At 35.0% G+C, this 25308-nt stretch overlaps 2 protein-coding genes across 5 annotated transcripts in view; one reads left to right on the top strand and one right to left on the bottom strand.

Annotated features, from left to right (window-relative positions):
* Positions 1-20974, top strand: LRRC39 (leucine rich repeat containing 39). The gene is made up of 9 exons (XM_030759894.2): positions 1-108; positions 5104-5291; positions 8761-8866; positions 10040-10196; positions 10765-10901; positions 13752-13897; positions 14815-14967; positions 15909-16045; positions 19386-20974. Exons 2-9 carry the CDS (start codon positions 5179-5181, stop codon positions 19439-19441), a joined length of 1005 nt encoding a protein of 334 aa, XP_030615754.2. The 5' UTR covers positions 1-108; positions 5104-5178; the 3' UTR covers positions 19442-20974.
* The window catches only part of TRMT13 (tRNA methyltransferase 13), a 23840-nt gene continuing 18098 nt past the window's right edge, over positions 19567-25308 (bottom strand). For all 4 annotated transcript variants that reach the window (XM_089894276.1, XM_022584239.3, XM_022584241.3 and 1 more), the window contains 3 exons: positions 23418-23492; positions 20193-20625; positions 19567-19864 (listed from right to left, as the gene is read on the bottom strand). In XM_089894276.1, coding sequence (XP_089750402.1) covers positions 19669-19864; positions 20193-20625; positions 23418-23492 — 704 coding nt within the window. In that variant the 3' untranslated portion in view covers positions 19567-19668. The remainder of the gene's footprint in view (positions 19865-20192; positions 20626-23417; positions 23493-25308) is intronic.

Genomic DNA, 25308 nt, shown 5'->3' on the forward strand with positions numbered 1-25308 from the left:
CTGAGGATTTTAATCATTCGGAGTCACACTGAAAACAATTCTCCCAGCAATCCACTCCTACTGATGCACTAACTTTGGGCATGTCAGCGTTTGCATCTACCGACTGTGGTAAGTATTTTTCAAAAACATTTTTTCCCACTCTTGACATATAAATAAATTGCTGTTGATGTTTATACTGTGTCAGTATTTGCTGGAATGTACAACTAAAATTGGAATTGAATTTAAAAGTCTCTTGGAGGTTCATAGTCATTCATGTAGTTGTCCTCCTCAGGAAGATTGATTTCCCCAGAAGTCAAGAAGTATTTCTTCTGAGATTGTATTTCTTTTGTTTTCTTTTGACTCTGGGAAGCTGACTCCTGAGTCATGTCACAGCCATGCCTACTTCACTGCCACGCGATGTGCTTTTCTGTTGTGGTAATCAAGGTAGAGAACACAATCCCATGCTGAAGGCAGACACACATATCACTACTGACTTGTTTTCCTCAAAGGGGCATTGGTCGCTATTACAGAAAAACAGATGGTTGACCAAAGTTTAATGGCAAGCGAGGACATGAATGAGCACATGAATAGTTACATATGTCCAGTAAAATACACATTTACATGTAGATACTTGAGATTTTAAACTTTATTATTTGATAAATAACTACTTCAAACCTGCTTACATCTGAGATAATAAATTGTAACTGGACAGGGGGTTGGATTATTAGCATAAATATCCCAAGGTTTCTTGATGGCAAAAAGATCTTGCAGATCTGTTCCTGTTTAAATTCCACATGCATTGCTTAAAATAAGGACCTCTTCCTAATAATTTTCTGCATATTGGCACTTATACATTCATCCTGAAACATTAAACTTTTTCCCTCTGTAATATCAACACATTTTTCTCCCTCTCTCTGTCTCTGTCCTTCTCTCACACACACACTGCATACTTTTAGTTTAAAGAAATCAGTAATTTAGAGATTAATAATGAAAAGCAATATTATCCACCCCATTTCTATCACCCTAGAAGTAACCATTTTTTAAAATAGACCTTTATTGGAGTATAATTGCTTCACAATACTGTGTTAGTTTCTGTTGCACAACAAAGCGACTCAGCCATATGCATACACGTGTCTCCATATCCCCTCCCTCTTGAGTCTCCGTCACCTCCTCTCTATTCTACCCCTCTAGGTCATCGCAGAGCACAGAGCCGATCTCCCTGTGCTACGCTGCTGCTTCCCACCGGCCGACTATTTTACATTCAGTAGTGTATATATGTCGATGCTACTCTCACTTTGCCCCAGCTTTACCCTCCCACCCCGTGTCCTCAAGTCCATTTTCTATGTCTGCCTCTTTATTCCTGTCCTGCCCCTAGGTTCATCAGTACCTTTTTTTTTTTAATTCCATATATATGTGTTAGCATACGGTATTTGTCTTTCTCTTTCTGACTTACTTCACTCTGTATGACAGACTCTAGGTCCATCCACCTCACTACAAATACCTCAATTTCGTTTCTTTTTATAACTGAATAATATTCCATTGTATATATGTGCTACATCTTCTTTATCCATTCATCTGTCGATGGACACTTAGGTTGCTTCCATGTCCTGGCTATTGTAAATAGTGCTGCAATGAACATTGTGGTACATGTTTCTTTTTGAACTATGGTTTTCTCAGGGTATATGCCCAGTAGTGGGATTGCTGGGTCATATGGTAGTTCTATTTTTAGTTTTTTAAGGAACCTCCATACTGTTCTGCACAATGGCTGTATCGATTTACATTCCCACAAACAGTGCAGGAGGGTTCCCTTTTCACCACATCCTTCCCAGCATTTATTGTTTCTAGATTTTTTGATAATGGCCATTCAGACTGGCGTAAGGTGATACTTCATTGTAGTTTTGATTTGCATTTCTGTAATAGTGATGTTAAGTATCTTTTCATGTGCCTTTTGGCCATCTGTATGTCTTGCTTGGTGAAATGTCTATTTAGGTCTTCCACCCATTTTTTTTTTTTTTTTTTTTTGCGGTACGCGGGCCTCTCACTGTTGTGACCTCTCCTGTTGCGGAGCACAGGCTCCGGATGTGCAGGTTCAGCAGCTATGGCTCACGGACCCAGTCGCTCCGCGGCATGTGGGATCTTCCCGGACCGGGGCACGAACCCGTGTCCCCTGCATCAGCAGGCAGACTCTCAACGACTGCGCCACCAGGGAAGCCCCCACCCATTTTTTTTTTTTCCCCACCCATTTTTTAACTGTATTGTTTGTTGTTTTGATATTGAACTCCATGAGCTGCTTGTATATTTTGGAGATTAATCCTTTGTTGTTTCATTTGCAAATATTTTCTCCCATTCTGAGGGTTGTCTTTTTGTCTTGTTTATGGTTTCCTTTGCTGTGCAAAAGCTTTTAAGTTTAATTAAGTCCCATTTATTTATTTTTGTTTTTATTTCTGTTACTCTAGGAGGTGGGTCAAAAAAGATCTTGTTGTGGTTTATGTCAAAGAGCGTTTTTTCCTATGTTTTCCTCTAAGAGTTTTATAGTGTCTGGTCTTACATTTAAGTCTTTAATCCTTTTGGAGTTTATTTTTGTGTATGATGTTAAGGAGTGTTCTAATTTCATTCTTTTACATGTAGCTGTCCAGTTTTCCCAGCACCACTTATTGAAGAGGCTGTCTTTTCTCCATTGTATGTTCTTGCCTCTTTTGTCGTGAAGTAACCATTTTAACTATTTCAGGATTAGTTTTCAGTGGTTATCTCCATAATACATTTTTTTTCCAAAGGCAGTTATGCTGTGTCTTCTCAGCTTTAGACATTATCTATGGAGTTTCATTATGAAAGATGATGCTTAAATTCACTTGCACCCCCATAGAGTTATATCCCTATTTTAATTTCTTTTGATTGCCTTATAACTTAAATCTCTATTTCTTGTTCCATAAAGTATAGACAGTATCTCTTGACTCCCCTACCCTCTACTTCCCCATTTCCTTCTTCCGCATTCTATTAAAAGTACTTTTATTTTTATATTTTCAAGATGTACCACATTTATTACATTCTGGTTTTTAGCCATAAATAAGTCTTTGCTTTTTCATAGGTTGATTTATTTCAAAAAGTTGATTTTCATCATTCAAAAAAGAAAATTCCTACCCTTAGCAATCACTCCTATTTCCCCCTCTGCAAAGCCCCTGGTTATCACTAATCTATTTTCTTTCTTCATGGATTTGCCTATTCTGGACATTTCATATAAATGGGATTATACAATTTGTGGTATTTTGTGTCTGGTTTCTATCAGCATAATTTTACTCAAAATTTCTCCATGATGTAGCATGTATCAGTGCTTTGTTCCTTTTTATGCCAGAATAACATTCCATTGTATGGATACACACATTTTGTTTGTCCATTCGTTAGTTAATAGCCATTTGTTTTCCACTTTAGGGCTCTTAAGAATAATGCTACTATCAACATTCATGTACAAGTTTTTGTGTGAACATAAATTTTCATTTCTCTTGAGTATAAACCTAGGAGTGATCTTTTTCTTTTTTGTATTTCCATTTTTTTCTATCTTTATGTTTTAGGTGTGCCTTTTGTAAACAATACACAGGATTTTGTCTTTTATTCAACTGGACAATCTTTGTTTATTAGCCTGGAACATTTATTAATCAGGAAAGCGTAAATGATAACCATGATGAGATATCATTTTATGTAGTAGTGTATTGGTGAGGATATACATCAGTGGGGACACTTATACAGTTGTAGTAAGAGTATAAATGGGCATAATCATTTTGGAAAACAATTGGGCTCTATCTTAAAAATTTGAATAGTCACATACACAGTGATCTAGCAATTCTACTCCTGGGTATATACACAATAGGAATAATACCACTTGAGCAACAAGAAGATAAGAACAGGAATTTTAGAAACAGTGTTACTCGTAATAGCAAAAATCTGGGACCCAAGTATCCATGTTAATTAGAATGGACAGCAAACTGTCTTAGTCATACATTTTGGAGATCATGGTATATCAATACGTAAAATGCTTTTCCTTCTTTATGGAGCTGTATAATTTCCCGTGATATGCATGTACTATAATTTATTGGTGGAAAGTTATGTTGTTTCCAATCTTTTGCTGTTATGAAAAACACCATAGTGAATAACTTTGTAATATGTCATTTTACAATTGAAAATATTTACAGTATATATTCTTATGAGTGTGAATGTGGCTCTGTAAGTTTGATAGATATTACTAAAATTCTCTCCAAAGAGAATATAACAATATATACTGTCACCTTTAGTGCATGAGAGTACCTTTTCTCCTATGCTGCTGCAAATTTCACTTTTTCCTTTCCAAACTTTATACCTTTCTATTTAATTTTCTTGCATTATTGCATTCCAGTATAATGTTGAATAGAAGTGGTAATTGTGGACATCTTTGACTTCTTGAATTTTGAACAAAATAGTTAAATTAATTGTGAATCAAATTTTTCATTATTACTAATATAATCTGGTGAAAAATCAATACTATTATTTGTAAGACAAAGAGCATTCCATCAAATAGATCTACCATAATTTACATAACCATTCCCCTATTATTATTTTCCTCTCATTTCTGAGATTCACATCACAATCCTCAGTGTTAGATGAGTCCGTTTGCAATTTATTTTACACAAGAGAAAACAATACCAATATATCCCACTTAACTGAATTCCAGCTTGTACATATAGCATTTAGATTAAGCAGATATACCAAGATACCTGCTTATCTTGTATATCCATTATTAAACATTTCCTTATATTGGACACGTAAACCAGTTGCAGTTTTTCATTATTGTGAATTAATAGTAACAAAGGAAGTAGACTTGGCATCAGTTCCCCCCTCTGCCACTTATTAGAGATGAGACCTTAACCAATTGCCCACCTTTTTTAGGGATCGGTTTTCTCATGTGTATTAGAGACAATAAAAGTACCCATGTCATGATATTTTTATGAGAATTATTTAGTGAAATATGGCATGTAAAGTGCATAAAATAGTTTTGGGAACATGGAATGTGTTCAATAAAAAGCTATTATGATCATTGTGGTACTCAGTAAACATTCTGAAACATTACTGTTTTTTTTTTTCCTCTGGTACAATCAGGCCCTTTCTGAGATGGCATCTGTGATTCAGCTATTCAAAATGAAGTTGGTGACTCTGTGACAATGTGGAGAAGTCATGTCAGAAAATGTGGTTTGTACTGGGGCTGTCAATGCTGTAAAGGAAGTTTGGGAGAAAAGAATAAAGAAATACAATGAAGACCTGAAGCGAGAGAAGGAATTTCAACAAAAGTATGCTATAACATGTTTATTATCTTGAATTAGCAAAAATTCATAACATCCTCATTATTAAAAATAGTATTTATTAAATGCCTATTATTGAATTTGATAGAGGTTTCTGTTTACTGAAAACCCAAAATACAACTAAAGGAAGCACCTGACAATTAAGTGTGGCCATGTGATGGGGGCCACAAAAAATACAAGTGTCTGTAAGTGAAAATAGTAGTTGTCCTAGGAGTCTGTTCAACTTCATCAAAGTTTGATTAGTATCATTTAGTCTACTTTTCATAGATTGTTTGTTCAACATTATATTCCCTAGGATCTAAAACAACAACTGGCAGTAGAAGGTACGGTAGATCCTCACCTATTTAAATAGCTGTGAGTTCCAGCCAGGGCCCCTGTGGATCACCTGATTCCTCTATTTGGGCTATACTTAAATAGTTCAGCTCTCACTTCCTCTGCCTCATTGATACCAACCTACCTTCCTCATTGGATATCTCCAAATTATCCTACTACTCTTGCAAGGATAGCCCCTTTCCTCATAGATTCCACGTAGCCCCCTACAATTATCATTTGTTAGGTCTCTTTCTAAACATTAAATGGTCTTGCAATATGTACAAATATCAAGCCATTATGTTGTACATCTAGAACTAATATAATGTTATATGTCAGTTATATCTCATTTTTAAAAATGGTCTTGTGTCAGCAAATAACAGAAAACTCAACTAAAAATGGGTTAAACAATAAGGAAGTCCTGAGGTAAGGCAATTCCAAAGCTTCAACAGTTTTAAAGACTCAGCTTCTTTTTATCAATGTGTCAGTTTGGTCCTCAGGTTAGCTTCTCTCAGTGTCACAGGATGACTGGTATACTTCCAGGCATCACAGCCAGGCATCATTATGTTATCAGAAGAGCAGGAATTATTTATTTCTGTATCTTCTTTAAGAATGAGAAAACCTTTCTGAGGTCTCCATCAAACTTCTCCGTCACCTCTCATTGGCCAGAATTGGGTCATTAGTACACCTCTAATCCAGTTACCTTCCAGGGAAATGAGATTGTATGACTGGTTTAGACAAATTAAGATTTATACTTGGGTAACTTGGAGGAAGTGTAAACACTTAGAAATAACTGGTATTCTCCCAGCAAAGAAGAGGGCTGCCACAGCACTGCACTGAGTCACACATTCAGGCTTTTATCTTGTTGCTCAACTGTGCATAGTCTCCATTCCTTTAGGAATGGACTTTAGTCACCTCATGGCCCCAAATACATAGATACACCAACTGTGGCCAATGTACTTGATTCTAGCCAGCAGGAAGTTGCACACATGACTATTTCTGCTAACATCTCACTACCCAAAGCTTCATATGACCCATACCTAGCTGCAAAGGAGGATGGCTAAATGAAGTCTTGTGCCCAGTTAAATTTAGAGGATCTGTTACTGAGGAAGAAGAAGAGTAACAGATACTGGGGAATGATAAGCAGTCTCTGCCACACATAGGTGATATTATTTTCTCCATTTTAAAGATGGAAAACCTGAAGGATAGGCCTAGGTAACTTGTCAAAGATCACACGGCTAATAAATGTGGAACTGGTATTCACTTGTATTCATACCTAAGCAATGTGACTCAGTAAGCTTATATTCACCTTAGGTCTTAAATTTCCCTAGACTGAAATGTGTAAAACTACTCTTAAGACACATATTATGTTTATATTATACAATTATGACAAACTTGACTCAAGTACTCTTTTTTAAAAAAAATTTATTGAAGTATAGTTGATTTATAATGTTGTGTTAATTTCTACAGTACAGCAAAGTGACTCAGTTATATGTGTATATATATATATATTTTTTTTCCATTATGGTTTATCACAGGCTATTAAATATAGTTCCCTGTGCTATACAATAGGACCTTGTTGTTTATCCATCCTATATATACTAGTTTGCATCTGCTAATCCCAAACCCCACCCTTGGCAACCACAAGTCTGTTCTCTGTTCTCTATTGACTCGAGTACTCTTTATAAATCCTATCCACTTTTTAAAAAATTGTCATCAGAAATCACAAGTTGGTTCTAAACTCTTGAATTTCACCTGTTATATGTGTCTAGTTAAGAATCATTTAATTTCAGCAGCTTCAAGTTTTCTCTGTACAAAACAGGCAAGGGGTAAAAATGTAATCTAATGCTTCTTCTCTCAGCTAAAAGAGGCTAAAGATTTAGCTCAAAAAGCCTTAAGTTTAAATAGAAATTGTTCTGTCTTTGGATGCCAAGCTGCCTTGAAGAAAGCAAGCACTTGGGTAAGAGTTGGTATAACAACATTGGAGAAAGTCTTTAGGCTATAATACAAAGGTTTGAGAGGAGGTAGAAAATTTCTGTTCAAAACTTTGAAAGAACATCAAGCTTAAATTAAACAGTGTAGGAATTATAGAATACTAGAGCTAGAAGAGACCTTAGATATTATTTAATCCAAACCCCATGTTTTATTGGCAAGGTCCTTAGAGGTGAGATGTCTTGCCCATGGTCACCAAATTAAGTGATACATTCTGGACTTAGATCATAGTAATACAGAGCCAGAAAGAATTAATGAATCATTTAAGAGATGGAAATAAACTTGTTTAATAATAGTTAGCCTCACTCATTAAGGACAGAGCTTTTTGTATCCACAATGTCCAGCATAGTATTTGGCATATAATGGGTGCTTGATGAATTCTTTAATTGAAATTAAACGTTAGGGAATAACACACTTCATTGCCCATCATTAAATCTTGCTCTGAAATACATATATTTCAGTAATAAGTAATTAATAATCATTATGTCTACTGTTTAAATAGTTCTATTTTTATAAAACGTGGTGTAATTGAATAGATGGCAGTATACATTTTGTCTCACTTAACCACACCTGTTGGAAGCTTAGCTGTTCAGTCTAGAAGGCCACACATAGCCATTGCCACAGTGCACTTGTTAGCAGATTAACTTTCAGACAAGCAGTGGATAAAAATACTCAGAATCCATAGAAATGTTTTGCAAACACAAACATATATAGACAGCAAATATTATACTTTTAGAGATATTTGGTTTTCTGTTCATTAAAATAAAATCCTCGGGCTTCCCTGGTGGCGCAGTGGTTGAGAGTCCGCCTGCTGATGCAGGGGACACGGGTTCGTGCCCTGGTCCGGGAAGATCCCATATGCCGTGGAGCGGCTGGGCCCGTGAGCCATGGCTGCTGAGCCTGCGAGTCCGGAGCCTGTGCTCCGCAACGGGAGAGGCTACAACAGTGAGAGGCCCGCGTACCGCAAAACAACAACAACAACAACAACAAAAAACCCCGTGGAACCCGTGTCCCCTGCATCGGCAGGCAGACTCTCAACCACTGCGCCACCAGGGAAGCCCCCAAATGGTTGTTTTTGATGGGTCACTTTTTCATACAAAAGTGAATGCTACCTATGTCATTATCTGTGAACTAAAATGATTTCCTGGTCTCCTAGGCTAGTGCGAATCTGGGAAGAACGAGTGAGCTTAACCAAGCTAAGAGAAAAGGTCACCAGGGAAGATGGAAGGGTCATTTTGAAGATAGAAAATGAGGAATGGAAGGTAAGCTTTATAGAAGTAATATTTGATTTTTTATATTTCGCATTTTGTGGGAGAGTTGAGAGAATGATTCTTAAATTATGTGCTTAAGTCTGGAATAGTTAGGAATTCTAATTTTAATAATGTACCAAATGAATTTGGGCAACATGAACTGAAAATTAATGTAACTTCACAACTTTTTATTGCAAAACTTCAACCAATGTGCTTTAACTCTGCCTAAATTTAAGTCATTTGTAATATTTCTCCCACTAATCCTTCTAATAAGCAATTTCTCATTTTCCGTAAAGAGGTGACCATCTGCTTAACAAAAATCGTGTAGCTTTTTCAAAGCAAATGCTCAACTAAAAGCAGCGGAAGGTGTTTTAAATAAAGCTTTGGCCTTAAAGTAAAAAAAACAGCAAATGCTCAGTTAAAACCTCACAAAATGCAAATGTATATTAATTTTTTTCTTAGGTCCACAACCAAATTCACATTATCTCCTCTTTCTCTCTTTCCCGCTTTCTCTCTCCCTCTCTCTCACACACACACAAACATAGTTGCTTAATTACATTAGGCCTACTCTAAGTTTGACAAGGGCCACCTCTATCCCTTGAGTCAGTGTTTGTTTTCATACATATCAGTATATTTAGCTAGGGGGTTAGCTCCTGTATTTTGTCTTTTGGCTACTTTAGGCTGAAAGGGAAAAGGCATAGAGTTCAGTATAGTTGAAACTTCTAAAATTCTTAAATTAAAAGAAAATCTGCTTTAAAAAACTAAACTATTTCAAAACAGAATGGGAAGAGAAGTTTGAATTGATTAGAATGATCTTTTTGTTTCTCTATAATTTCAATTAGCCACCATATTCTCATGTTCAGTAACATATGTATTCTAGTTAAGCCTAATAAAATAGAATCTTTAGAACACAGCTCTATGTGTGTGCAATATTGACTGAAATATGTTATTTCTGTTTATGTTATTATGATTGGGGTTTGAAGGTTTAGCACCCGCCAAAAAAGGAAAGTTCTTAAAACTTAGAAGTAGCACAAAGTATTTGGAAATATAACCCATTAAAGAAAAAATATTCCTAAGTTCTTTTACAAATCAAATAGTATCTCTACAGTCATATTTCTGTATGTCATGATACTAAAATAATTTAAGTAATATAGTAACTTTCTTTTTTTTTTTACTTGAGTTTAGACCCTCCCTTCTTCTCTACTAAAACTAAATCAGCTACAGGAATGGCAACTTCATAGAACTGGCTTGGTGAAAATTCCAGAGTTCATTGGAAGATTCCAGAACCTTATTGTGTTAGATTTATCTCGAAACACAATTTCAGACATACCTCGAGGAATTGGTAAGGAAAATGGCTTTTATTCCTGTGTTTTTCACTGATAATTTTTTTTGATACATGGAATAAAGATCTCATCTTTATATAGTCCTGAATCTTAAAATTTTAAACATCTAGTCTAAACTGAAGCTTCCAGGGGATTCAAGCTTCTGGATTTACTGAGGTGATTCAAGATGAGATTTCAATGCAAGAGAAGTCTCTTTGGAAATAATATTGTGTAGATTCTGGAAACAATATTGTTGGTTTGGTTATTTCTCCTAGAAGGGAACAAATTGAAGACAAGAAAGAAAATTAGAAATAACTCCTTAAATGAGGAAAAAAAAATCCCCAAATGGAAAACTAGTCAGGATATAGTATAGATAAAACAGAATGAAAAGAATATTTCTGTCTATAGCACTGATAAATCACCAGCTCTTTATCTGAAGAAGGGGCAAGACACACAGTGGGAAAAGGGAAGAGCCTAAGTGTGAATTTGCCAATATGAAACAGGCAAGTAAGTTATGCTCTAATACTTAATAACTGGAAACATTATTTTATATCCCTCTGCTCTTTACTGTGTATTATTTTCCCGTAGGACTGCTCACTAGACTTCAGGAACTGATTCTTAGTTACAACAAAATCAAAACTGTCCCCAAGGAACTAAGTAACTGTGCCAGATTGGAGAAACTTGAACTTGCTGTTAACAGAGATATATGTGATCTTCCACAAGAGGTCAGAATGATATAAATACTTATGATTTTATTTTCCTTCTACTGGTGGTTTACTTCTCCACTGCGTGATCATTAAAAATAACACTAATGGAAAAATGCTATAAATTTTATTTCAGAAAATGTTTAGTGAAAACCATTTCCTATTATTATAAAGCATGTTTTTAATTAGAGAAAGATTTATTTAGCATAAAAAGCTATTTCTATTATTGTTACAGTACTGACATCATTAGTGATCTCCTTGAAGGCCAGAGTGAGAATCTTACTTATTTCACTTCCCAGAATTGAAGGTACAGCCTAGGTTGTAGATGTTACTTAATGCCTTTTGAATGAATAAATGATTATCATAAAGCACAATGTGGTGACAGAAAAACTCTTTTGTTTATTAGTTAGTTTTTATAGGTGATCAGCTTTTGAGATAGAGGTAAAGTAAAAAGACATGAATTCTTCAGTTTAGGAAAAGTGTCTGCTAGCTTCCTAGGCTCTACCAAGTAAAGCAAGGCAGTGGGCTTGGAAAGCCCTCAAACTTTTATTTGGTATGATATCTTGTTCTTGGTAAGACCAAACTGATCATAGAGATATAGACATTCCTATCATTTTTCAAGCATATTTAAGGCTCTTAGAATCAGCAAAGGAAATTTCCATGGTGCTTTGCCTTGAAAACAATGATTTTGCAAGATAAAAGTTAAGAAAAATAATAAAACTCAAAATAAAAGACTATTCCCCTTTCCCACTTTATCTTGGTAAGAATGTCACTTTCCTCCCCAAACCAGTAAACATGCACCAATTATTGTTGCTCTTGCAAGTAAAACATAGTTTCTATAGCTATATCCGTCTGATCTTATAATAGTTCAGTTTAGTGAAATGTATACACTTGATTATGATGAAAATCATGATCACAGGGACAATTTCTTTATACCTAAAAGAGGGCCAATAAACATTTTATTTCTAATTTTTAATTATTGTGATTTTGTTTCTAGCTTTGGTTCTGTCACTAAAAAGCTATGTGAATTTGGGCATGTCTCTTAACCTGTCTTTACCTTAATGTCTTTACTTAAAGAAATACGTTTTACAGGAACAAATAGTGAACTGAAATCTTGAGCCTGGAATTATTTCCAAGTGTGGCCTTTAAGTAGCTGTGAGGCCTTGAACACACCACTTTACATAACTAGGTCTCAATTTTCACATATGCAAAATTAAGACTTAGATTATAATGGTTTTAATATCTTTCTTCAAGCTTTTAAAACCAAAGAGTTCTAGTCCCACTGAGAAATCTGCAACAGGAGACTTAACTCTCAGCCATTAAATTGCACACACTGTAACACACAAATTTATGCTAATGTAAAAACAATCTTTTTATACACTATTCTGAATCATTTGAAAATTTTAAAAGTCTGATGACAAGTTTTGAAAAGTGTTTCATTCATGACGAATTATAAAGCTAGAGAAATATCACCTACTAAATGGAAAACAGCTTTTTTGCATTACCCATAAAACACTGTATTTGTGCATTTTTTGAGGTGTTAAAGTTGTGGAATGAATCTGAATGTGCCCTGAGATAGAAATAAAAGATAGAACTTGCCTAGCTAAATGGAGAGTCTTTTGTAAAAGTTAACTAAATTCTTACATTTTGAAATTTTCACTACAGAGGAAAGAGAAATTTTGCAGCTCTTAGGTCCACGAAAACTTGAGTGCACATCATAGCTCCATCATTTCTAGTCACATGGCTTCTCTAAACCATTTTGTCCATAAAAGGGAAAAAAGGTACTCACCTTGTAAAGTTGATGAATAAACTAGAGCTATATGCATCAATGTGAATACATATAAAGACTGATATTGAGAGAAAAAAGCAAGTTAAAGAAAGATAAGTACAGTATCATCTTTAAATAAAATTCAAAAACATATCAAGATAATTTTGTTTATGAAAAATACACATAATAGTAATATATAGAGAGAACTATATAGAAAACATGTATTTATGTATAGTAATAAAAACATTTAAAAAATGCATGGGAATAATAGATACCAAATTCAGGATAGAGTTATCTTCAAAGAGGAAGAAGGAAGAAGTACATTGAGGGCAGTCATATTGATATATTTGTTTTCTTAAGCTGAGCACACTGGTGGTGTTATATAGTCTTAATAAACGTTTTATTGATGTTTTCATTTTAAAAATAGAATTACCAAACAGTAAATTCTATGACTGAGATAACGTTATGTAAAGCATCAGGCACGGGCTTCCCTGGTGGCACAGTGGTTGAGAGTCCGCCTGCCGATGCAGGGGACATGGGTTCATGCCCCGGTCCGGGAAGATCCCACATGCTGTGGAGCGGCTGGGCCCGTTAGCCATGACCGCTGAGCCTGCGCGTCCGGAGCCTGTGGTCCGCAATGGGAGAGGCCACAACAGTGAGAGGCCCACGTATGGCAAAAAAAAAAAAAAAAAAAAAGCATCAGGCACAAAGAAAGGGGGTTAACAAAAGTAACTATTATTCTGAAGTTTGGGTTTTCCCTAGAAAATCTCAACTACTAGATAAAAGGAAAACATAACATATATTTACTCCCAGAAAGAAAAAAAAAAGCTTCTGCCAGGCAGGTGCTATAAACCCTGGAGCTTGGTTATTTTGGAAGATAAGCTCTCTTTGAATAGATGAACTTTCTATGAGAGAGTTTTTCATTTATCTGGAGGTTATTTAGCATTATTGTTATCTCAAATTTGTTGTGGACTGCTGTGACTAAATAAAGTGCAAGCATCATGTAGACAATCCTTGATGTGACATATCTCTTTACCATTGTGGGTGTTCTAGTAGTTTACGTTGTTGACATTTATTTTGAAAAACCTTGGCTTCCTCTTCAGCTCAGCAACTTGTTAAAGCTTACTCACCTTGATCTGAATATGAACCACTTTACTACAATCCCTCCTGCTGTGTTGAACATGCCTGCCCTTGAGTGGCTTGATATGGGAAGCAACAGACTTGAACAACTTCCTGATACTGTAGAAAGGTAACATAAATAACTTTTTTTGCTACCAAGAGACGTGTTGAAGCTCTCTATGATAAATAAGAAAGAATAAACAAAACACAGGGGACCCCCAAGCATAATCAATCACAATAGATCCATTTAGTTCCAAATAATGTATGCTACTTTTTAACAGAATATATTCATGTACTCCAAATTTAAAAAAAAAAAAGGGTTTTGAGGAATTCCCTGGTGGTCCAGTGGTTAGGACTCAGCGCTTCCACTGCAGAGGGTTGGGTTTGATCCTTGGTCAGGGCACTAAGATCCCACAAGCCACGTGGTACAGCCAAAAAAAGAAAAGGGGGGGTGGGTTTGGGAGAGAAAAACTGGCTATCTGACTTGAACAAATTGACAAGAATAGGCCACAGCAACAACAACATTGCTTAGTGCATGCCAGGCACTTACTTCTGTGCACTTTAAAAACATTGAGGAAACTAATGTAGAGATGATAGTAAATTGCTCAAGATCAGTTAGTAAGTGTGCCAGTTAGGATTTGAACCCAGGCACCCTGGCCCCAGAGTCCATGCTGTTAACCATTATGCATACTTGCCTTGCCCTAAATAGGCATATTAATAATTTCTGATTTTCCTCTTAAGACTCTAATTCAGATTAGATAGCATTTTAGCAGTTTTTCTGCAAGAAATCCTATGAGAATAGTGAAGAATTCTAGAATACATTGATTTAATTTCTACCACTACATGATGAGAGCTATACGGTAGATAGAGATTAACTCCCTTGTTATAGTTTCCGTAAAATCAGGTAATGTGAAGTCAGTTAACTCAATATGTATACTGGTTAAAGGAGATGTTATACAAGATGACATTTAAAAAAGTTTTGGGTTAATAAGAACCAGGGTTTTCATATTATATGTGATTAATCACAGAAACCTCTTAATTCTTCAGAATGCAAAGTCTACACACATTATGGCTCCAACGGAATAAAATAACATGCTTGCCAGAAACAATCAGCAATATGAAAAATCTGGGTACTCTTGTTCTCAGCAACAATAAACTGAAAGATATTCCAGTGTGCATGGAAGAGATGACCAATCTAAGGTAAAAGTTGTAGACGCAGAACTGACATGTTCCTTTCTGGCTGCAGAACAAAGTAATATAAAGAAATTGTTATTAACAGATTTGAGTTCTCATTCACATAAATGATTACATTTAAAAATCTTTTCCAACCTTGAAATTCTATAATTTATAAATAGGATTAATATAATACTGGTCTAAATTATTCAAGAAAGAATCGTTGAAACTAAAGCTGTACTGGGATTTATCAGCTTTACGGAATGCCCTGTGTTGGTGACATTTTCCTGAAAATCATCTCTATAACTGCTAACAAACTTTATCCACGATACAGTTTTATCCACGATAAACCAAAACCATAAGAATAGTGATTATTTTCCTCCTAAATAACTACAAATGGACAAGGCAGTTATGTTAGAGGTAAATATAACTTTTTACTAAGTTAATTACTAACAGAACTCCCTCAAATAACTTCCAAAACTTAATTTCCTGACAGTGAGCATAAGATGTGAGAATTCACACCAAATCCCACAACTTTCATAACAAAATCATTCATTTACTTATTCAGCAACTACTAAGCCTTGTACTAGATGGTGACGATACAATGATAAATAAGACATGCTTTATAAAATATGCAGAAAATTTAAGTTCATAGCATTAATTGTATATTTGAGATGCATTAGAGTTGCTCTTGGAAGTTAAAGTGTACCACATTAAACATATGCTATGGACTAATAGTTGCTTTTACAAGCTTGGAAAATAAGTTGTCTAAAGCTAATATTTTTTTCTTCTGGGCAAGAAATTTAAAGATTCTTGGGATATATCACATCTCACCAAGATGTTCAGTTACTGAAACCAGTTAAAAAAAAAAGAGTAATTTAGTATATTACCACTTGATCTTTCTCCAGGAAAATAAATGTACACTTCTATGGCACCTATGAAAATACTGTTTTTTGGTGAACTGCTAGGTTTGTCAACTTCCGAGACAACCCACTGAAATTGGAAGTAACACTTCCTCCCGGTGAAAACATAGATGAGGAAGAGGAACGGGAATTATTCGGCCTTCAGTTTATGCACACGTACATACAGGAGTCACGGAGAGCAGGTATGAGATTTGTACATAACACAGGTTAAGAATTCTTTTTAATAGAGGAACGCATATATATATATAAATTCCTTTATAGAATTTTCGTTCCATCTTACCTTTTGTCAAATTCTGGTCTCTTCGTTAATATTGTTGAAGCAAAAAAAAGTGAAATTCTAATCTGTTCACGATTTTGATAAAGGCTTGGAGAGAAAGGTTGTAAAGATACTGAAAATCTTTCAAGTAGAGTCAGGAAATAAACTTCTTTGGTCAAGCACTTGAAGCATGACCAAGTGAATGAAGATGTAATTCTTAAACCTTCACTACCTCATTCTAGCAGTTTGTCATGTCAGTTTACTCATGAACACTACCTTCCCTGCCATTTCCTCTTCGTCTACAATAATCCACAAATAGCAAAAAGAAATATTTTGACTAGGAATGAAAAATATTTTGCTACTGTGCCTAGGAATGAAAAATATCAAGAGAACATAGATTTTAGCCAACAGTTAAAATGTGAGTTTTTGATATATAGATTTCAATCACTTTTATCTCTGATAATTTAGAATTAAAACCTCTTTTTTGTTGTTTTTTTAACTAAGGAAGGAATGACTTTAACTTAACCCAAGATTAGGGGAAGAGGACAAAGAGCATAACTCTCTGTTAATAAAAAAAATAATAGGACTTCCCTGGTGGCGCAGTGGTTAAGAATCCGCCTGCCAATGCAGGGGACATAGGTTCGATCCCTGGTCCAGCAATATCCCACATGCTGCAAAGCCATCGCAATGAGAAGCATGTGCACCGCAAGGAAGAGTAGCCCCCGCTCACTGCAACTAGAGAAAGCCTGTGTGTAGCAACGAAGATCCAACACAGCCAAAAATAAATAAATAAAATATAAATTTTAAAAAAACAGCTTTATAAAAAAAATAAATAGTATAGTAATGGAAAACATGGTTTTATAATTCATTAAAATGTGAAGAATTTTTGAGTTAAAAGGTAGAGTTTAGTTACCTCTTCAAATAGTTACTTTGAAAGAGCAGGTAGAATCTGAGCAAACCGATATGAGAGTATTTTCAGCTGGAGAAAATATTTTTACCAACATCCAATAGAGGTCATTAGATCTGTTGTAGCAAGGTCACAGAAACAGTAACATGGAGGTTAGACTGGAGGAAGATATGTAAAAAAGCTGTAATAGTTTGGGGCCTAGGTTTGAAAAGTAGAGCATAAATATATAAAAGCCAAGTAGGAGACAGAATTGATGACTGAAGATGAAAAGAGGGAGGAGTCCAGGATGAATCTGTTTTTGGTTAGAGCAACTGGATGAATAGTGATGCTGAGATGGGGAAATGAAATATAGAAGCTGGTTTGGTGGTAGCAGTGGAACATGAGCTTCAGTTTTAACAGTAAATTTGATATATCTGTGGGACATGCAGGAAGAGGTAGTTGTGTAGATCAACCTAAAGTTCAAGGAGTTTGCTGAACCTGCAAATTCTGCAGGTTGAGAAACAGCTATAATGCATATCCCATGTATTCACTGTCTCATGTAATCTTAAGGGAAATAAGCAAGGTTGGGGAAAACAATAATCTTGGTACAGCTGGCATGTTGAAGAACAACCTTATCTTCCCATATAGGACTTGGTATCATTGTCAGAAACATTCATTGGGCCACAGGACTCTATCAGTATAATTGTGTGTGTGTGTATGTTTTATGAAATATAACAGAGATAATACCTGTTGTAGCATAGCTTTTATTTCTGGGCGTAAATTGTTGAATGAAGCAAAACAGATTGTATAACACAAATTAGCATTGCCTAACTGAGTAAAATCAGGTTAATTATTGAACGACGTATTATTATCTTCATTTATGTTCTCTTGATTTGGGGGCATGAGTAGCTAATTTAAACAAACTACCTTATTTTAATAATATTTGACATAGAACATATAACAAGAGAAAAAAGGTTACAACTTAAACAGAGATAATAAAACCAAGTCTGCCTATTTCATTAAAAATATTGTTATGAATTACTACTATTAAATACGGTTAATATTTATTGAGTACTTACTCTGTACTTAGAACTGTTCTAAGCATTTTAATGTGTTATTTCATTTAATGCTCATAACAACCTTGTGAGGTATTATTATTATCTTCATCACGCCCATTTTAAGCGGGGAATTGAGGCACAAATAGATCAAGTAGTAGGGTTGGGATTTGAACCTAGGCAGCCTCATAAGACATGTAAGATTAAACTAGTGGTAGAAAGGTCAGAAACTAAAAATGAGCTAGACTTCTAATTTATAATTAAGGTAATCATAGACCTACAAATAATAGTTACCTAAGAATATCATTATAATATCTACAATCAGTAATTCTGTATCTTTGTCTTGGCAAATGTACAATGATTAAGATAATTTTTACAAATAAGGCAGAAATAAACCAAGGATAAGATGAGGAAAAGACTAACAGTCTTACCATATGTTTGGTTTAATGTTTTCTTGTGCATAGAAACTGCTTATGAGCTAAATGAGGCCCGAAAGTGAGGTTTTTGGTATTACTAATTTCTACTTTATTCCAAATTATTTTCCCGAACAGGAGAGAATATATTTGTTCTTGTATATGTAAAAATGACCTTTTAAAAGATATGACACCTAATTAACTTCAGAAGTTATTTGCAAATTTCAATTTAATTTGTAATTAGGCTTTCAAGTATCTTTTTGGAAGTTCTCACTAGATAATTAACTAATTTAAAAAATGAAGTGAAATAGTTTTTTTCCTTGAAAATATCTTTTTAGGGGCTTCCCTGGTGGCGCAGTGGTTGAGAGTCTGCCTGCCGATGCAGGGGATAAGGGTTCGTGCCCCAGTTGGGGAGAATCCCACATGCCCCGGAGCGGCTGGGCCCGTAAGCCATGGCCACTGAGACTGCATGTCCGGAGCCTGTGCTCCACAGCGGGAGAGGCCACAACAGTGAGAGGCCCGCGTACCACACACACACAAAAAATATATATATATATATCTTTTTAGTTTTGGTGTCTGTCATGGACAAATTCTGATAATATTTAAACACAGGTATGGCTCTTGAAATCTGAAGGTGAATTCATTAATTGATTGTGAACATCTCTGAATTTGTTTGCAGTAGAAACAAATAATCACAATTAATTATTCTTTCCAGATCTGCCTGGACAAAAAATGCATACATAAACCAACTTCTCAGATTGGTCCTTATTATAAACTGACAATTGATTATTATACCTTGAACTTGAAAAATAAAAAGTATTAAATAAAACCAAAGGAAAGTAAGTTTCCAAAATTAATGCAAATAGAAAGTTAATGTGCTAGTTACATGTTGACATGTTATGTGTGTTTCAGGTAACCAAGTCAACTGCTCTACTACTTTACCAAACTCTATAAATGCTGATGGATAATATAATTCAAGATGCCCTGCTGAAGAGGATTACTTTGGGAATTTGGTGAATTCTCTAATGTTTGGACTTCTAAAGTAAAAAAACAAAGCCATTACCAAAGTTCAACGAGGCCACATTTTTTAAAGTTCATATTATCTGCTATTTAAATTATATTTTCATGAATATAAAAATACAATTAAAAAAATTTTTTTGGTGGAAGACAGATGTTGTTCAAAATTTCTTTTCCATTAAGCAGTTGTTTCTGGTGATGAAGAATGATTTGGTAAAGCAGTTAACAATACATTTTCCAAAGACACCAGAGGGTCTGTATAGTACTGTAAAGCGGGATTGAATCCTTTCTGCTGTAAATAGTTGATTCGGCCTTGGTCAATCAGCAATTTACAAAGATGCCCTATTTTCTTCTTTTCTTCAACATTAAGAAACCTAAATTGAATAAACACACACAACACATTGTTAAAATTCTGTAAAATCTTATAACAAATTATTTTAGTCTTATTCATTGATAAGCTGCTAAATAACCCACAACATACTATGTGCTATGTCCCATGCTCCCAAGATATGTTTTATTAATGCCACAATTAAAGTGTGTATATTTTAACTTATTCTAAAATTAGTAAAATATATATATATATACTTTTTAGTAAAATATATTTTCATGAATGAATTTTTGGTAATATTCATCTAAAAATAAAGTATAGTAATAATAAATTATTTCTGCCCTAGTGTTGTGCATTTCAAAGCAGTCACTTACCCAGGCAAACTCTCAGTGCTGTCATCTGTGATTCTGTATCCTCCATCATCATGCTCTTCACTGCCATCATTCTGTTTATCTTTTCTTTTTGTGGAGATATTTGAAGCTTCCAAAGATGTTTTTTGCATCCCACAAGTCGCCCAACTACTCATTCGCTGGAAATAGTGGAATTCCACTGCTCCAAGGCCTAGAGCCCTGAAATATTCTTTGCCCACATAATGTCTCCAATCACACCTGTGGTGACAACAGAGTGCAATAACAATGCCAGCCACAGGGGTCCACTTCTCTGGGATATTTTTTTCATTTCCTTCCTTGGCCAAAGTGTTAATTTCTTTTTCTGTTTTATCATTCTTTACGCGTTTGGCTAAAGGTTCTTCATTCCTTTCCTCACAACTGGCAGCATAGGTTTCAACCAAACATCGTAATGCAAGATCTGCAAACACAATTATGTGGCCCCCCAAACCACATCATCTTTAAAAATAAGTATTTTTGACATTTATTAGGCAGTATGGTTTTTAAAAGCCCAACAAAAGCTTACTTAGCTCTATACTTGTACTAATTCTTTCATGTATTATCAACTTTGTTCGTATTTGCCCTTTTCTCATTATTGTACCATTTTCTCTAATGATTTATTCTGCATAAAGTCAACTTCCCCCAAAAAACTGTGTGAAGCTTAAGATCTAAAATTTGTAAAACTTTTTGTCCAACTACTCAAATTTGCTCTCATTTCTCCTACCCTTGTTAAGGAAATGACTTGTATAGAAAAAATTTATGTCTCTACATTTAACATTCCAGGGAAGTTTTGAGCTTAAAGAACCCAAAGAAAGAAAGAGGAAAGGCATTGGCTAAGCATCTGCTAAGTTGATGTTAGGTGTCAGTCTTGAAATGTAAGATGTTCACAGCAAATAGTGAAGAGTTGAGAAGAGTGGGGTCAGAAGGTGGAAAGTAGGCCTTGCTGAGTAGCCTTACTATAGTTATACATTCATTCAGCAAATAGTTACTGAATGCCTTTCATATGCAAGGCTTTGTGGATGTATGATGATTAATAAACACAAACTTAGAGAAAAGTGAACTCTATTAAAATGAAAAATTTATAGTCCACTTAAAAACTAAACAAATGGATTTTTGATGATTATGATAATTTCCCACTGACGACTGCTATATTATTGACAATACTGGAAAGACTCCAAATATATGCTGTAAAATCCACATTTTCTGTCTGATTAGAATGTCACACTGTGTTTGATCAATCAAAAACATATGTATTTTTAAACTTTATTATCCCAAGATGTCACAAGTGAATAGTAAATGATCTGATATTTTACTAGTATATATAATACAATATATGAATTTAAGTCAACAAACTATCAGGAACGTTTTATTTGGAGAAGGCAATAGCTGATCTATTATTTTATAAACTATTATTTTCTGACAAAAGATATTCAGTCACTGTTTTACTTATATTGGAGTTAAGTAAATGGTTTTCAGAAATGGGGATAATCAGAAAAATTATTAAAAGAATGAAGTTATTTTAGAATCAGGAGCTTTAGCAATCCATCTCAACCCCCTCCTTTACAGATAACTTGAGGGACAAAGCCACGTACCTAGAAAGGGACAAGGAAACACAGCACATTTGTGGCCAAGTTATTTATTCATTCAAATAATAAATAAATAAGTGAATTCTGAACAAATTCATTCAGAATTAGATATATAAACAGAAAATTAATATACAATGAGCTCCAGATATGCAGAGGCAACTATGATAAACACTAAGGAGGAGTATCTTATTTAGGGAGGTTCCCTGAAAGTGGTGACAGTGAGCTGAAGAAGGAGTAGAAATTCATCAGTTTAGAAACGGACACACTATAGTATATGGGAAGGGTTAGAATGTATAGACCAATAGATATAGAGGCAGAAAGTGGCAAAGAGAGGAAGGCAGAGGCCAGATTAAGACTGGGATGTCATGTTAAAGAGCTTAGACTTTAAGGTGTAGGTGACTGGGAGCTACTGAATAGTTTTAAGAAGGGGAAAGACACATTAGGTGTGTGGAAGATGGGTCTGAATATTAGCATTTAAAGGACAAGTAGTGGAAAGACACCATGAGATATACAGAAAGAATGGCACAGATGTAGGGGAAGAACCAGGAAAGGATGTCACAAGAAAGAAAACAGAATTTCCAGAAGGGTAAGCAACAATAGCAGAGATTTTTCATTAAGATGATGATAGAGTGATGAAGGGAGAATTCAGATAGAGTGAATCAAGGAGGGAAAAAGTGTGTGGAACAATGAGAAATGGCCAGTGTAGATAAGATTTCTGAGAAACCTGGGTTAGATGGGTAGGAGTAAAGGAGCATTTTTTGTTTCCTCCCCAGGATAGAACTGGCTTACTTCAGAAGGCTTTTATGAGAGTTAAATGAGACAAGGTACGTGAAAATCATCTAAAAACTATGAAGGACAACACATATATAATACTTAAAGTCATCTCCAGCCAACTTGAATAACTCTTATGGAGGCTCCAAGTTCCCCATATGGGTAGACATGAAATTAGCGGAAGCCAGAAGAAGATGTAACAATAGTTAACATTTATTGAGCACTGATATGTGCCAGACACTTTATATGTAAATTGGCAAATTATATGTTGTTATCCTCGTTTTACAGACGAGATAACCAAAGCTCAGAAAGGTTAAGTAATCTGCCAAGGTTATACAGCAAAGTTGAACCCTGTATTATCTGATTTCAAAGCCCATGTTCTTTCTACTTTATCATGCTACATCCGATGGATCCAAGTGCTAAGGCACATCTTAATGTTTCTGTTTTTGTTTTCCCTAGAATCCTGATACATAATCATCTTCTAGTGGGAGAAGTTTCAGAGTCCTTCCCAAGCAACTCCTCTAAAAAAATGAGTAGCTTCTGGGATAGAATCATACAGTTTCCATAAATGATTTATTTCCTTTTTGGTTGAAGTATAACCCAACGAACTTTAAGGTTCCATATGACACAGTATTTACACGTAAAACTCTTTAATTCATCCTGCAAAATGGCCAAAATGAGCAGATAAGTAGGAAAGCTCTAAATCTGATATAATACAGGGCCAGTGCTACTATGAAGATTAATCAGTTGCAAACAAAGGATAAAAACTACTGAAAAGAGACTCTTTAAATATTTGAGACCATGTTAAGCTGAAACTTAATGTGTTCGTCTCAACATTATTAGTATGTTTACATACCTGTTGCCACACCACACAGATGTTTTCCAATTCCTACCACAGGTAGTTTTTCTTTGCTTAGCAAAGGAATCTTGTCTGAAATAAAAAGAAATGAGAACTAAGTTAGCTTTCTTGTGAATTAAGGCATTAAGTGGCCTCCCAAAGAGAGAACTAATTAGAATCTTTGAATTTTAGGGCTGAAAGAGACACAGACAAAAAATTCTCACTTTATAGCTTAGGAATAAGAGGCTCAAAGATGTAGTGATTTGATAAGTAACACAGATGGCTACGGACATAGCCAGAATCAGTTAAAAATTTTTCTGTCTTCCTTTTCTTCCTACCTCGCCCCCAGCTGGTTCTTTACTCCCGAGTTAATTTCTTGACTTTTAGGCCAATGCTATTTCTTCTATATTGACTCAGGACTTTACCCTGTAGAAGCCTTATTTTGCTAAATATTATTACCCATTGATAAAAGGACTCAAAAGTTTCCTTACTAGATTTATTTTGCATAACTAATATATATGATAAATACATATAATACAACCGACACTTTATATTATAGAATACTATACTCAATATTATAATCAAACTAAAGATATAGCTTTCATTATATCTTGATAATCAAGGATATTTTAGCTTTCACACTGTTCTGAATATGAATAAAAGAAAATATTCGTAATAGTAGTATAAAAGTAAAATAAAAAAAGACATCTACAAGGTAATGCAGTAAAATGTAGTATATCACAGTTATGGCTTCCATTTTTTCCTCCCTATTCATTTTCCTTTTTCTAAGACTCTGAAATGAAAAGTATGTTTCCCCCTACAAATCCAGCTACAGCGCCCAGCACAGTGAATTGTCCGATGGAGGTCCTTAGTAAATATTTCAAATTCTTTGTTGCTTGCTTTCAGATGATATCACATACTAGGAGAAGAAATTGGTACCAACTGGAATAGTTTGCCTGTGTAAGGTGGTTCAAGAAACTTATCCTCAATCAGGGTGAAGAGAAAGGTTGTCTAAGAAAGCCCTTATGGAATTGGGGGCATCAGGAACCTTGGAAGTAGAGCTGAGTTAGTTACTGATAACAGAGTGTGCCTGCACAAAGTCTATTTAACAAGTAATCAGATCCTCACCTCATAGCCACCTGGTGACTACCTCTTTACCAACTGGTGGAAAACTGTAGGTTAATTCTCTCAAGCAAGTAAAACAGGAGGTCACTGGGTTGAAGGATAATAGGAAGTTGAAAGTTGAAGTGTGGTAAAATAGCAGGATTAAGTGAGTATGCGTATAGATTAAGCTCTTACTTGTCACTGGATCCCAGAATGTTGGTAATCAGACCTTTACCCTCTAGGCAGGTGATCAGAAGAGTCTTTTCTGGGGAACCTGACCAGCCCAAGAGGAAAGATCATGTTCTAGACAGGTCATTCCAAACTGGAGCTCAGAGTTAACAACTCCACCTGAAGGCTCAGAGCTCTTAGTCCCTCAGTCCTCACTATGAACACACCATCAAAAAGCACAGATGTTTGAGCAGAGCCTCTAAGTTGAAAGGGACAGACCAAAACAAATGGAAAAGAGCAACTTAGTGAAAACAGAATATGAAGGGAGGATACTTCTAAAAACAATCATTAATATCCTCACAAAGATAGTATAATTATGAAAAAAGAACAGGTTACAAAGATAAATTCAGAGAAAAAAATCTTAGAAATTAAAACTATGACAGAAGAAATTAAGTTGAAGAAATCTGAGAAAGTATACAAAAAAGGCAAAAGATATAGAACAGAGAAGTAAAGTCAAGAAAAGTAGAGAACCATTCCAGGAGGTCTAATAACTAAATCATAAAAGTTCTTCCATTAAGGGAGAAAAGAAAAAATGGAGCAGAGAAAATTATGAAAGAAAGAATGCAAGGAAATTTCC

The sequence above is a fragment of the Delphinapterus leucas genome, chromosome 1 (genome assembly GCF_059928025.1).
Source record: "Delphinapterus leucas isolate spDelLeu-1000000601 "Yukka" chromosome 1, BTC_Dleu_Yukka2, whole genome shotgun sequence".
NCBI classification, from domain to species: domain Eukaryota; kingdom Metazoa; phylum Chordata; class Mammalia; order Artiodactyla; family Monodontidae; genus Delphinapterus; species Delphinapterus leucas.

Excerpts from the sequence above, each read along its gene's own strand:
- LRRC39 (XM_030759894.2), top strand. The coding sequence starts at position 5,179 with ATGTCAGAAAATGTGGTTTGTACTGGGGCTGTCAATGCTGTAAAGGAA. Across the intron at positions 13,898-14,814 it reads CTTCCTGATACTGTAGAAAG|AATGCAAAGTCTACACACAT; the intron begins GTAACATAAATA and ends TTAATTCTTCAG. Across the intron at positions 16,046-19,385 it reads ACAGGAGTCACGGAGAGCAG|GTAACCAAGTCAACTGCTCT; the intron begins GTATGAGATTTG and ends TGTGTGTTTCAG.